The sequence below is a fragment of the Pezoporus occidentalis genome, unplaced genomic scaffold, assembly GCF_034315485.1.
Source record: "Pezoporus occidentalis ecotype Australia unplaced genomic scaffold, CSIRO_AGI_Poc_V1 ctg67, whole genome shotgun sequence".
Taxonomy (NCBI): Eukaryota; Metazoa; Chordata; class Aves; order Psittaciformes; family Psittacidae; genus Pezoporus; species Pezoporus occidentalis.
Window position 1 is genome coordinate 3,615,425 of NW_026916019.1, and position 14,622 is coordinate 3,630,046.

Consider the following 14,622-nt stretch of genomic DNA (forward strand, 5'->3'; position numbering starts at 1 on the left):
GAATACAATTACTCTGAAGTCTGCTAATTATAACAAGTTCTGGTTTGCCATAATATGAATAGGATGAATTATTAATCAGTTAAGAGCTTCAGCCTCTTTGTAAATGCACTTTGCACATCAAACTTGGGACACTTAAGGCTTTTAATAAACATTTTTTACAGAGGAAATGTGGCAGTGGCCCACAATAATGGGAAAATAACTTGGGATTAACGGTTTGCTAATTGAGTACTTCGAATTTTTTGCCAAATAAATTATATTGTAGAACAAGGTTTTCAAGCAGAAGTGCTACAGAGCAAATCACAGGGCAGGAAAACCTCATGTATCTTTGTGTAAAAAGAACAGAGACTGCTGTAGTGCACATGCAATATATTTTAGATATAAAATATCCACAAGGTATTTTTGCAGCATTCCTCTACATGAAAGTTGAACAAAGCTAACGGAGCAGTACAGTTTTACTCTGGGATAAATTACTGTTGTTTTCTATGCAAATCTTTTGATTGTAATTAGGCTGGGATTTGAACTGCTGTGTACACCAATCTGTGTTCCCACTGTGTATGGGATCTAATTCCAGTGCTGCAAAACAGCACAGCAAATGTTGAGTGCTGCTCAGCCAACAGTCATTTCTTGCAGGGCATCTTTCCTTGAAGTGGATGTTTTAAAAGGAATGATTTAACTCTGCCTTCACAGGGCACATAAATCGTACTGCAGGCATCTTGTTGGCCACTGAAGTGTTCAGGTGCTGTAAGTCTTGCTTGAAAGTAGAGGTTGGAGAAAATGCAGGACTACCTGACAGGCATCTAGTTTTTAGCACTGGGTTTTAAAAAGTGGTGTTCTGCCACGGATTGGTCGAGGAGCTGGTGGTATGTTCGAGCTATCATGACAGTGATTGCAGTTCCTAGTATGGCTATGTATAGCTCCTGTTATCTCTGCAGCTGGACTTTGTTTAACTGCAGCCTGTGGCTCCTTGCCCACGCTAACGAGCTCTCCTCAGCGCTAGTCTTGTGCCTGTGGGGTGGCACTGTGCTCTCACCGTGCTGCTGTTTTGGAAACGTGACTTTGTTAGCTGTACTCAAGTCCAGCCTGCCCGAGCTGCTGCACGAGCTTGGCTACTGCTGGCCACGGGAGCTTGTCCCCATGCAGCGTGGCTGGCTCCAGAGCGAGCTGGCGGAGGAGGCAAGCTGTAGTTTGCAGCAAAGGAGAGCTGTCACAGAGACCTAGACCTGGACTGTGGTGAAGCGCCAGCATAGTGAGAACGGTACAGGTGAGCCACACTCACAGCTCATTCTTGTTCCTGGGAATGCTGATGACTGTTTTGGTCAGCCCATGTGGTGGGAGTGCATCCTGCAGGCAGCAGGGTGTAATTTTTCCGTTGACCCAAACTGCAGGGGAAAAGCACGGCTGCCAGCCATGCCTCCCTGTGGCTGGGCAGAAATAGGAGCAGATGCATTCAGGCACAGGGGTACCAGGCTGGGGACATACAGGACATGTATCCTTCTCTTAGCTTGTCCAGCAGGGCATGAGCAGGGGTGACAAGCTGGGACGTACAGGAGATTTACCTTTCTCTTAGCCTGTTTGCAGGGCATGAGCACCTTGTCCATGCAATAAAGTGGTGGTTGCACACCTGCAACCTGGTCAGAGTCTGGACCTGCACCTGTGCTGGGCTCTTCTGTATGTGTGCCTCCCCAGTGCTGTGGTGGAATTCAGCAATTTAAGAATCTTAACCAGCTACAATATCTGCTAACTTGTGTAGTTTTATCTGCAGATAGATAAAAAAGCATTCTTTGGAAATTTTTCCGACTCATTGCAAAGACGGAGAAAGTACAAAGAAATACCCTCTGGGGACAATATATCACTGCTGCTTTAAAGATATAGTAAATGACACAATATGTTTTTTAACAGCTTGTAACTCCTGTGAATCTCATTTATTTCTTTTTGTTGCCTGCTTATCTAAATCACAGCAAAGCAGAGGAATGGGGGCAGTTTTAGTTTTTCTTTCATGCTTGCACATTATCAAGTATTCCTGTAAACATGATATTGAATCCATTAATTTTGCTTGTGTAAATGCAATTTAAGGAAGCAAAGAATCTGTAAAAGCATCCACAAAAAGCAGAAAAAAACATTCACAGGTGATTTTTCTAACCAAGTGTATTTAATTCCTAGTGCTAATAAAACCGAGTGTGTGTTGTTTCCATAGCTGGATGCTCCATTATGTCAAAACAGGTTAGAGTGTGTTCTGAGGCAGTTATTGAAAAAATGACATTTTCCTTAAGCAGCTAAGTTAAAAGTGGACATAAAATCTGTGTGAGCTTTGCAAACCAGTGCCATGGTGCAGCTATGATAATGCGTACTTTCTTCACCAATGCCATCTGTAGTTTAGCATTCAAATACATAGGATCGTGACTTGGTCTGTAGTTGCCTCTGAGGAAGAATGTGAACTTGACAGTTTTCTGTTAGCTCAGGGGGAAGAAATTACAAAGACCCCCACTCCCCAGGGTAGTCCTTGAAGTTATCCTTTAGGGTAACTATCCTGTCCTTCTGTTACACCTGGCAATTTTTAGTGTGCAGTAAATTCAGAGTCAGGGATATTAACATGCTGGTGTGAATGTTATTTTGGGATGCCAGTTAAATAGCTAAATCATCTAGTTATCTTCACATCACATGTAATGAAACATAGAAGATCCCAGAACAAGCCTTTGGCAGGTCTGGATATAGTTCAAGGTGCCGCACAGTGATGCAGATCAGAATCCCAAGCTGGACTAGCAAATTGCTTAAAAAAACACTTCCAGCACTTTTCATTCAGTACTAGCTGATGGCTTCCTGAGGCCGTTTAAGTGTGCCATCTGGAGAGTCATCTCTGTAGCCACTAAGCTCAGTGGCATGCTCGACACCATTTAGATGTAAAGCAATCCCTAATTAATGGAGGAGCTCCTCCCAAGCATCTAAACCTCATGAATCATTTCAGACCTTACATCTTGGCTCCGGAGGTACAGGGTGGGTTAGCTGGTGGGGCTTGAGTGCCTAATTTGGAGGCCACTTCAAGGGAGACCCTTTTTCCCTGCTTTCCCTTTCCAGCCTTTCAGTGAGCTTCCCACCCCAGGGTGGCTGGAAGGTTTGCTCAGGAGCTCGGTAATGATGAATCACAGAGGCATGGCACAGATTGATAAGGTCGTGTACTTTCTGATTAGATACATCCTCTCTTGAACAGCGGTTCTTTGTCTCCATTTTACTTTTGGTAATGTTTTTCAGCAGTTTGCATACAACAACTCTACAAGCAGGAGCTGTTTGACTTGAGACAAAGTCGCTATTATTCTAGGTAAGCTCAGGAAGCCATCATAATTTTGTTGCCTTCAGAAGACATAGATTGATGGGAATTTATTTAAAAGTCAGTTAAGTTAGATCACCAATAAAGTTTTTTTCTTTTCTTGCAGTCTCGCTGTAAAGGACTTTCAGGTACATAAACCAGTGTGTAACAAGAAGAATCTGCCTTGCAGCTGTATCATTTATTTTTTGTGCATTGTTAAGTGATGGCTGTAGAGTGCTACGTTCTTTATCTGTAGCACTAGCAAAAACCCATGTATTTCAGCTGTTCATAGTGCAGGTGTGTAGTCTGGGAGCCATGGCAAAAGAAAACTGTTACATGGTTCCCAAACTGGAAATTACGGAATGCTGCAGTGCCTGCAGCCAGACCAACATGCAAGTCTTCCTCCTCAGTTAGAGTTGATGGAGAGCCCAGAGCACTCAGTACAAACACTTCAGGTTTATTTGGGGAGATTTTGGACTAGGTTCTCGAGGCATGTAATTTAGTTAAGTGCCTACTTGTGTTTACAAACTGAAGCCTTTTTGAGCTACCCTGAATATGGCATTTGTGGTGCTACTGGCCTTTCTTGAAGACCATCTCCAGTGTCTCTCTAAGCAGTATCGCATGAGCCCTTACGCTTCTCTTGACCTCTCTTCAGCTACAAGCTAAAGCTACAAGCTACAAGCTAAAGCTACAAGCTACAAGCTAAAGTTACAAGCTACAAGCTAAAGAGAAGGCTCACCTCTCTTGCTGCAGTCTCTGCTAGTGTCCCATGGCTCCCTTGGACTCTCCTGGGCTGTTCTGGCTTCCCTCCTCTGCTCTTTATTGTTGCTTACTGAATAGGCTTGCTCAGCAGAGTTTTCAGAAGTAAACCAAAATGAGGTAGTCATGGATGACCAATATCAGCTGTTCCTTTTAATTCAGTTGTGAAGTGTTGTTGGCTCACTGGCTTGGTTTCTACTGTCTATAAAAAGGTTTTGTGCAAGAAGTCCCCTTTTTCTCATCGCCTTGTGTGACACCAGTGCCAGGATGACCTTCTGCTGGAGAGTCTCATTGCTCAGTTGTGTTGCTGCTCTGTATGAGTTTCCCTGGCAACCACTTTGAGCTACACTGAACCAAAAATACCTCACTGTGCTGAGGGAAAGTCAGTTTGCAGACATGTATTTCTCATTAATGACTTCTCTGGATGGTTTGTGTGTTCAGCCTGCAGATGTCATTACTGCAAACCAATGACTGGGAGACGCAGCGTGCCCCTTCTGCTTACTTCTACAGGCAGCGTAGTCTATGAGAAGGCTGCCCTTGTGTGATTGTCAACTGAGTTGTCACTGTAAGACTCATCGTACTCTTTTTCATGGTACAATGAGGTTCTTGTCTTCTATTGAGAATGATATGTGAAGGCTCACAAAGTTACAGTGATCTTTCTTGGACGCCTTGTATCTCTGTAAATTACCTTGGTTGTTATTATTACTTGCAAATTTACCCTTCTCATTTCTATATAAACATATGCACCTCGATTTATAGGTGTGTGTGCTGCAAGCTCCAGCTTTGCTGCCGTTCTAGTCTTCAAAAGCATGGCTTGCGACACTTCCAAATAAACGTGTATAAATCTTTGAAGGTCAGGACCCACCAATTTGCACAGAAGAGAATGCACAAACTGGAGGTGTTTTTTCAAAGCGTCCTTGTTCAGTTTTGGATTGCAAATAGTCTTTTCTCTACCTAAGGTAGAAAAGTGGTGTGAAGAAAAGCATTGGTAATACCAGATGTGTTCTCAAGCTGACAGAATTAGAAAAGGCTATATTGGAGAGCAGTATGTCATTTTTATTAACAAGCTACCTTTTCTGGATTTGTAGGGTGTGAGGATTGTGGTAAAAGCCTTATAGGAGAATGCAAACTCCACGGACCACTCATCAGGGCTAAAGACAGGGTTATTCCTAGCCGAGCCCGTCTCACCCTACCTCATTACCTCACTTTACGAGTGTTGGAGCTGCGAGCTGGAAACCAGCAGAGTAAGTGTTTTAGCTCTTTTTCCCACATTTGAGAAAGAGGAGGCAAAAGGACTAACACTGGCTTTTTTCATGAGTAACTCAAGTCATAATCACTGGCTATTAACATTAGGAAGATTACTTTATTTTCAGCTGAGCAAAACTAAAGCTCACATTCAGCTACTGTTTTTTTATGACTGACTTCTAGTAACTTCAGTGCACTGATGAAGACTGATGGTAGGACATTAGCCAGACCTGGTGTGACATTTAGCTGTGAGCAGTTAGCTCTGTCAGTCAATACAAGCTTAATGAATGTTGAATTTGTGTCTAATAATAGCATGCACTATTACATTATCTTTTTTTTCTTTTTCCTAAGCATGCAAAACAGGAAAAAGTACTTGATATGATGTCAGAAACAAAATGGTAAATAGCATCCCTCATCCACCCCTTGCAAAATCAAAACAACACAGGGGGTTAATTTACCTTTCGCACCATCTTCAGTTCATATTCTAGAACGGCTGTTGTTTCCTTCAGAGGGCAGGGCAATTTGAATGCCCACACTTGAACATGGGAACAACATCTTTAGTGTGCAAATTTTCCAAAGCTATCTTGTGTAAACTTAGACCTTCCTAGATTGCGTTTCAGAAGGAGAATGACATGATGTGTACTGTGTCACACCATTGGTATTAGGCAGCGGAATAAATAGAATGATTAACACAACTAATGTTGTGTTTTATAAATTCTCTTCACTCACAGTGGGCGAGAACAACCTCTAATTATGTCAACAAACAGAGCACTATGATAACATCAACTTTTAGATTGAAAAGTATCAACACATTCATGTTGCATACTCAGTTTAATATCCTGTCATGATTTTAGGCACTTGAGTATTCAGTGTAATGCCCATTTTAAAAAAAGCTTTGTGCATATTTAAATCCTTTTTTATATTCTTTCCATTAGAATGACTTACCTGGGTTATTTGTCTAGAAGAAGAATCCATGTGTTCTGCCCTATTGTGTTCTATCTCCATTTTCACAACTGTCAATATACAAGAAATAATTTGTTATCTATATGTTAACATTAGACTTATATTTTTTTTTTATTCATAGTCCTTGGAGTATTTGCAAAGAAAGTAATACAGAAGAGAACACAGTTTGGTCCTTATGTTGGTCAACTGTCTACAAAACTGACCTGCTCTGATGACAGCAGGCTAGTCCTGCAGGTAAAAACCCAGTGACTTACTATAAAGTGTGGACGTTTCTTTAACAGTTCATATTCATGTCATTTAACCATTCAGTTTGCTGTCTGATTTTATGAATTAATTTTACTCCTGATCTGTATGTATGAATGCAAATCACATTACTGGACAGCACAGCATAACCTGAAGTACCAAAATGTTAATTTAGATTGTGTTTTCTGGAAGTTTGCATTCCTGCTTTCTAGTTTTGCTACTTTCAGAGTGATTTATCTCTCAGTCTGACAGCTCTTCATAATTCACAGAGAATGGCTACTGAAAGTATCCAAGGATAGTACTGTCTACCCAGATAAAAAAAATAGGATTTATGCTTAACAGAATACCATTGGGAGGGTTAAGCTTATTCACTGAGTTAGCAATAGTGACAGAAATACGTGCTAAGACACCTGCTTAATAGGCAGGAACAGTGCAGGGTTGGGGAAACACTTTTTAATGATGTGATTATATATAAACTTTGACACACCGTGCACTAAGTTTGTTTAGTTAGGTTGTTATTTGGGCTGGTACCATCCCTTGTTGCATGTGCAGATACTGATCGTCTCATCTGGACTGTGACATTGTTGTTTGAGCTTTATCCAGTACAAACCATGGTCTCTCAGGACCAACCTAGCTTAGACACATCTACATGCACATGCTTTCCCACATGAATTCCTTGGGAGTGATATTTGATTGTAATCCTCTAGACCCATCTTTGCATTTTGCTGCATGGGATCATGCCTGGGCACACCTCTCTGTCATACGGCAAATCTGTGGTCAAGCCACAGCCTCTATCAGGACTGCATTTTGAGTCAGGTCTTCTCACCCCCTCAGGAGAGGGGGACAAGCAGCAACTCTCCTGTGACATGCTTTATGTTTTCATTTGGGCTGTCTCCAGAGGCTTGGGACTGGAAAACACTGTGTGTTGTGGAGGAGGGCATAGATACAGATACTTCCGTAGTTGCATTTGAGAGCAAAAGTAATTAACTTCAGTAATTGCTGTAAACTTCATTTGCTCATGGAAGTCACGTGAATGGTCTTCCAGGAAAGTAACACTAGCCTTCTGTGGAATTTTCATGGCTTGTTGACACCAGAGGAGATTTGTTCTTCTCCATAAATAAATCTCTTCTTTTTATGAGACACTTTAATTGTTATGTGGAATTAAACGTACTTCTGTAACAAGCAGAAACTGGTGCTTCTCTTTCTGCAGCAAATGTACTTCTCTAACCAGCCTGCAAGCATGGATGAGCTAAGCATGCAGTTCCTTCCTCTTCACCAAGGCATTGTAAGCCACACCCTATCCTCTATCAGTCAGCTGCATTTGCTTAAAAGCTTACCGTGGTAAGCATAGCTCTGGCTGATGAATGGACTGTTTCTTCAGAAGAGTCCAGTTTTCCTCTATGACAGCAGTGGCTGCTTTGATTCTCCCGAGCAGCATTTTGAGTATGTGACCAGACTTGTCCAAAAGCAGGTGTCTTCATCAGGCACATGATGAAGTTTGATAAAATAGTTCCCGCAAGCAATGGAAGTACAGCGGGTTTTTTTTGCAATTAATTGCTCAGTTACATGATTGGTAGAACAGATAAGTGCTGTGCTGACATCTGTTGTGCAGCTTCAGCTGTCCATGATTAAGACTATATTGCAGAAAAGCAATGGCCTTATATGAGGGTGAGAGCATTTGTCTTGGAGATGCAATGTCTTGGAAAGGAGTCTCAAAGAATGAAGTAAAGGAAAAAAGATCTTTCTGACACAATTGTTCATTTGTATTTACTTTTACATTGTTAAGGGGAAAAAGAGAAGACTGTTAAAATACCATTATATTGTATGTTACCTCTTTGGACTTATTACACAAGTTATACAATTGTTCCACTCAAAATGTAGCATGAATACAGCATTGAAGTTTGAGATTATCAGTACTCAGGAAGTACATTAAGGCATAAAGCTTATCTTTCTACCTGCCTGCACTTAGTTCTTATAATATTATCTTTATATAACACAAAAATGATGAAATATAAACTGGAAATACAAAAGCATACAGTTACTTTAGTAGTTGGGTGCTCAGCAGGTATTCATTCTTCACTTTCCTTTGCACTAATAACTGATAACCGTGATTCTGATTTAAAGAAAACTATGTGCCTCTGTACAGGGCTTTGTTTTATTATGTTCCTTCTCCTGTCCTCTTCCTTTGTTTCAGGTATTGAAAGATGGGGGGAAGTATTTTCTGGACACTCCCAATGAAGACTGTGGAAACTGGATGATGTTTGTCCGGCTAGCCCGGAACCAAGAAGAACAGACCCTTGTGGCTTATCAGCACTGTGGAGAAGTCTACTTCACAACTGTTAAGGTAATTAAATCCACATTGCTTCATCTGTCATCCAAATGGAAATTTATAAGCAAAGTTTCTGAAAGACTAACACTTTTACAGATGAAAGATTGATTGTATTCTGCTAAATAGATCTTTATTATATACCACCTTTTACATCACTTAATCTGTAATAAAGCAAGCAGCATATGGCATTTTCCAGTAAAAGGTGGTGTGTATTTGCTGTTGTGGGTAGTGAATAAACCAAGCAGAGGGAAACAGAAATATCATTTGTGATGGCAGTGTTTAAATATGAATGTTGGAACTTCTTCAGTTCCAGATACGTATATAAGTGAGATTATTTAGCATTGTTATATTCAACAGTACTTCATCCTGGAAAGAACAAACACATTCCTTTCCTTAATTACATTTTTGGATACAAATTCCAAGCACATTACCAGGTGCTCAGGCACCGGTGCTGAGTAGAATCTTTACATGCTATTTTCTGTACTGATTAAAGCTCTGAAAACTTAACTGCAGAATTTACTGCAATGCTGCCATGAAATGTGCAACTGTGATAGAGATTCTGAACTGTGCCTTTGAGGAGATAGAACAAAGTACTCTATATTTTTAAAAGACAGTGGAACATTGAGTCTTGTGTTTTGTTTTGGCCACTTTCTCAGGCAAGGTTTGTTTTAATCAGAACTTACTGTTTCATACCCTTAGGAAAATGAAGTCTATATGTCGAACATTTGTTTTCCTTTTTAATTTTTAAGTTGATGCTTGTATATCACTGTGAGCAGCATTTAAAAAAAAAAATGGTCAAAATAAGTTATAAATCCACCATTTCAATTTAATTTCCAAGATTGTTGTGTATCTCTGTGGCTATCCCACAGAAATGTATTTACTTTTGTTCCTCCATTTTTGTTTTCCACCTGCATGGTGAGAAAAATATTTACCACACAGTGATGATGTGAAAGTAAGTTAGTAGTGATAACATTTCACACCTTCAAAGTCCTTTATAACAGTATGAAGCATAGTTGCTTTTGGAGTCATATTAAAATAATTACTTTTTTTAAAAGAAAATCAATGTAAACCAGTATATGCTAATCTGAAACATTGTTTAGGCTGCGCAGTCCATACCATTCACGATTTCAGTTTGATTTTAAATGCATGCTATACTTGTAGAACTGATAGGATTAATAATACTGTATTTGGAAAGCATGAACAAATTTTTTCTAGGAAGTTGTACTTATGAACTGGTAACTTGCAGTTTCCAGTATAATTTACATACTATTGATCCAGCTCTCTGCTGACTTAAGCAGAACTCTCCTCATTGGCATTAATGGAGAGTTGCATCCTGACATGAAGAGTATCTTAGGATGAAGAATATGTCTTGGAACCTTTACTATGCTGTGTATTATAGGGAATGACTTGTGGTTTATTTCTGCTAAGTCTCAGTGTCCTTCGGGCATCCTGCAGATTTTGTCCTGGTCAGTGAAAGTGACAGCCTTTTGTTACACATAGGCACACCCTGCTGGTCATAGCATGAGCCTGCCTTAGGGTTTGTTATGAAGGTGTTTCCTCAAAATACTTTGAATAAAGTCTGTTAAATTGGCAGCAAAAGGATTGGCTTCTCTCCCCACTGTTCCACAAAGAGATGGGATTTCGGTGACTTGAAACTGCAGCTACAGAAGCATATATGCAAGTGGCATGCTAACAGCACCATTAGCATACTTGCTGAACTAATGACTGCAGTCCCTAGAAATAAGTACTTTTTTAAAGTATAGAATTGTGGGGAAGTAAAAATAATCTGCAGTTCTTGGTCTAATCACAGGAAGGTTTCATGTGGGCACTGCGATCTCTTTCTCCTATTGTCACAGGTGACAGTAAATGACAACTTGTTGTGGATTCAGATACTGGTATTTAATCTCAGTTTTACTGAGATCAGAGCTTTTACCTTACGCTGATGCACTTGCTCTCCCTCCAAGTCACATTGACTAGGTCTCAGCTTCCCACAGGGGAGATCACTGCTTGTCCAGGAGTGTCAGGCAGAAGGTCATGACAGTATCATGCTGTACAGCTGTTTGTGGATACCAGCCTCAGGGGTCACTGGCCAAGGTCCTGGGGCACCTCCAGGCATTTGTCTCTCTGGAGCTTCCCCAGGCTTGGTTTCCTCCATCTGAACAGACTATATGCAGGAGTGGAATGGATGATCAGCCTCCTAGTTGGAGATGGCCCTGCCTCTTGTCTTTTATTGAGCAGAAAATTCAGCACGTACCATTTCTGTTTAGGCCAGGTATTAATCAAAACATACAACCGACCCGTACTGGTTGTAGTTGGGAAGCAGGCTTGTGCTTGGGAGTTCAAAGCAGTTTTTGACATTATACCTGTCATTTGTCAGCATTCACAATCTAAGTTGTCTTTCACCTACCACACTTATCCAACACCAGTGGTATAAAATAAGTGCATTTTAAAATGTCCTATTTGTCATGTGGAATAAGACTCAGCTGCTCTCCTTCCATGTTAGTTTGTTCTTTTCAGTGGCACAAGTTTAGCTTAGTTAAAATAAAACTAGAAGTATAGTGCAGATTGGCTCTACCGCTGTTGCAACAATGTTGGGTTTTATTATAGATGGAGAAAACAGGGTACAGAGCTGGGGTGTCATATAAATCGTGACCCCAAAGTTCATTCTCTCTCTTGCTTTTAAGTAACTAATAGATCTTTAGCCAGTGAGTGTAATCATCCCTCTCTTTTTCTATTTGCTGTATTATTGACTGAAAGTATTTGTCAGAGGAGGTCATAGTCCAGTTCAAGGAAAGATTTGGGCAGGCATGACTGAATGAGAGACTGCAGATTATGGGCTCCCATAGTCCTGTGTGTGAAGGCTTCAGTGAAAAGAGGGCAGAGGTACAGTGAAGCACATGCATAGTGAGCCTGACACATTAGAGCTAGTGCATGGATACATGCAAATTTCACTTGCAGGTCACATATTGATCAGCACTGCATCTGTGCTCAGTGAGTGCAACATAACCCAAAGGCATCCAAGCTGTTGTGCATTCATGATGCATTTTTCCTTTGCCTGTACCTGTAGTTAAGCGTTGTGTCCAGTAGGCTTTGAGATAAAAAGGAATAGGCATAGGATATTGTTTGGAAAGGTTGCTGGATGGCTGGACATCATTTCCAACCTAGTTGATTCTGTGATCTCACTGAGCAAAGGTCATGAGGGCTGAGACACTGCTCCTGCTACTCTCCCTCACAGTCTGTACATACACATCTCCGCTTTTGGAAACTGTGAAAGTGACAAGCCCTAGGGGATAGTAATGCTCAAAAAGTGCTTAAATATTGAAACTAAGTTACCAAAAATTTAAAGGGATTCAAAGAATGCAACTTGGGTAAGGACAAAAATTCCCACACTCCCACCCCTCCAAATGTTGCATATTATTTGATGTAGGAAAACTGACACAAGTAAACATGTGCCATTTTCTTCCATTCACAGCCAATTGAACCACACACGGAATTGAAAGTATGGTATGCTGCCGATTATGCCAAATTTATGGAAGTTTCTGCAGTCTTCATTAAAGAAGAATCTGATGTCTGTCCTTTGCCTCCAGTAGCAGTAAGTACTCATAATCTGCATATAAACCAACACCAGACATAGTAAATTACGATTTATTTACATGCTGTCTCTGTTTAGGTAACTCATGTAATGCTAAGGTAGACCACAAAGCCAAGAGCAATTTTAACCAAACAGCTACTCAGAGAAAGGCTACTCTTCCTGTGTTTGTTATCCAATGGAGCCATTAGATGTAGCCACAAGTAAGTGGGATGTGTTGGAAAGACTAAGTTATAGATAACCAAGCTGTCCAGCCTCAGACTTTTTTCATCAGGTCTCCTTTGTTGTGCTTTGTCTAGATGGTCAGCTGATGCACTGATTATTTCAGTCTTTCCTGTGCTGTAACTTTTCTAATCCTAATACCTTCCCCTCCTATGACAATAGGAATCCTTAAACTGATAGGAAAAATCGTTATGTGTTGAAAGTGTGGCCATGAAGATGGATACCTAAGCTAGAAGGAAATGTTAAACAGGGAATACAAATGAACCAGGAATTCAGAGGTGCCACAAGAAGGGAAGTAATCCCATTGCTGCTTTCATGTATGAGGCCCAGAAAGAAGGTTTAGGGGGGGGCACAGCATCAGACGTGGGTAAGAGAGGTGGGCTCCATCTGTAATTACAGACAGAGTGGACATAGACTCACCATGCTCTCCAGAGCGAGATAGCCCAAAAGCAAGGGAAAATAAATACAGGTTATGAGAAGGTTATATAAAACATAGAGACACCTAAGAAAGTATATGGTCGTGTATTAATTTGAAGTATATTTTGCCAGTGACTGGGTTTTTTTGTAATTGTTTTTCTGTGGAATTTTTAGAATGTCAATATTTAAAGTGAATTCAGCTGAATCCAGTTTAACTCATTTTCCACAGAAATAGTACTTTCAAATAATGCACTGTTTCGCAAAAAACAATAATGCCTCAAAATCAGGATAGGCTTGAGATGCACAAACCAAAGGTGTTGTTGAATTTAAGGAGGTCTGATGCCAAATGTGAGGAAGTCTGGCCTGGCGACATTGCCCGTTGTTGTCCATGGAGTCAGCCCAAAACATAGGGAAATCCTGTATGGCTAAACTACATTTGTGTGGAGAACCCCACCTAATTCATGTATGGTCGCAATAGCAGATAAATTGCGTCAGTCTAAGGATAAAGTACAATTTGCAACTGCTTTTATGAATAAGTCTATAAAAGAAACAAATGTAGAGACTCTGAAATTCAGTAGGCACAGAAAAAGGTGAAGGACTCGGAACTATTACAGTAAACACTAAACAAAAACATGGAAATTCTTATTTAGCCAACCATATTTTTTTTCCTTTGAGTTTTTAGACTCCTAGAGAGAAACCATTTCCAGTTGAAAAGCTGTGTGGTAGTATATTGAAGTAAGTATCGCCAAGGACAACAACAAGTCTTGGCAAAGCCCAGAAGAAGATGAGAAGTGAGAATGACCTTTCCTTAGAATGGCTAATAAGAAAGATCTGTTTCTGTTCTCATTGCAGAAAGAGCCTGCAGACCCTTGGATATGTTCCAGCTGTGGAGGCACTTTTGCAACTTTTGCTTTGCTGGAATCTCACCAGTGCATCCATAAAGACCGAGTCCTTACCACCAGGATCAGACCACCAAATAAACTGGGACCCATAAAAGCAAAAAGCAAACTCAAAGGGAAACTGAGAGGAGCTGCATTAGGCAAAAGCATTGCTCAGTGCTTTGGGACCATTTCCTCTGCTGCAAAGCTTAGCTGTGCCAGCTCAGGAAGCCCTTGTGATGCCCTTGTGAGGCTTATACCTAAATGGAGAAATGGCCGGTCTTCACTCTTGAAGGGAAGAGAAGTGAAGCAGCCAGCCAGTTACCCTTGCCGACTCTGTGGGAAGATATTCGATTCCATTAACAAGCGCAGAGTCCACACTTACGTGCACAAAGCGGAGCGCCCCTACAAGTGTTCACAGTACGGATGCACAAAAGCCTTCATTTCCAGATATAAACTGCTCAGGTACAGCTCTAAAGGCACTCCTTTTCTGGTGGGGGTGTGAGGAAAAAACCAAGGACATCTCTTTAATTTGGGGTGTCCTAGTGACGGTTAATCCCAAAGTTCCAGTTTTTATTATTCCTGGTTTGGTAGAATTGGAGAAAACTTAGTAGCAATTGCGGCGGCTACTCAGTAAGATTACGTTGAGCAGTTTTAACCTACTCTGTGCTTTAAT

The 14,622-nt window shown here is 40.8% G+C and overlaps 1 protein-coding gene across 6 annotated transcripts in view; it reads left to right on the plus strand.

Moving 5' to 3' along the window:
• The window catches only part of PLAGL1 (PLAG1 like zinc finger 1), a 46,393-nt gene that overhangs the window by 25,681 nt on the left and 6,090 nt on the right, over nt 1-14,622 (plus strand). For 3 of the 6 annotated variants that reach the window (XM_062640802.1, XM_062640798.1, XM_062640797.1), the window contains 5 exons: nt 5,149-5,304; nt 6,390-6,502; nt 8,706-8,855; nt 12,313-12,432; nt 13,921-14,411. In XM_062640802.1, coding sequence (XP_062496786.1) covers nt 8,766-8,855; nt 12,313-12,432; nt 13,921-14,411 — 701 coding nt within the window. In that variant the 5' untranslated portion in view covers nt 5,149-5,304; nt 6,390-6,502; nt 8,706-8,765. The remainder of the gene's footprint in view (nt 1-5,148; nt 5,305-6,389; nt 6,503-8,705; nt 8,856-12,312; nt 12,433-13,920; nt 14,412-14,622) is intronic. The other 3 variants (XM_062640799.1, XM_062640801.1, XM_062640800.1) reach the window with 1 other exon arrangement.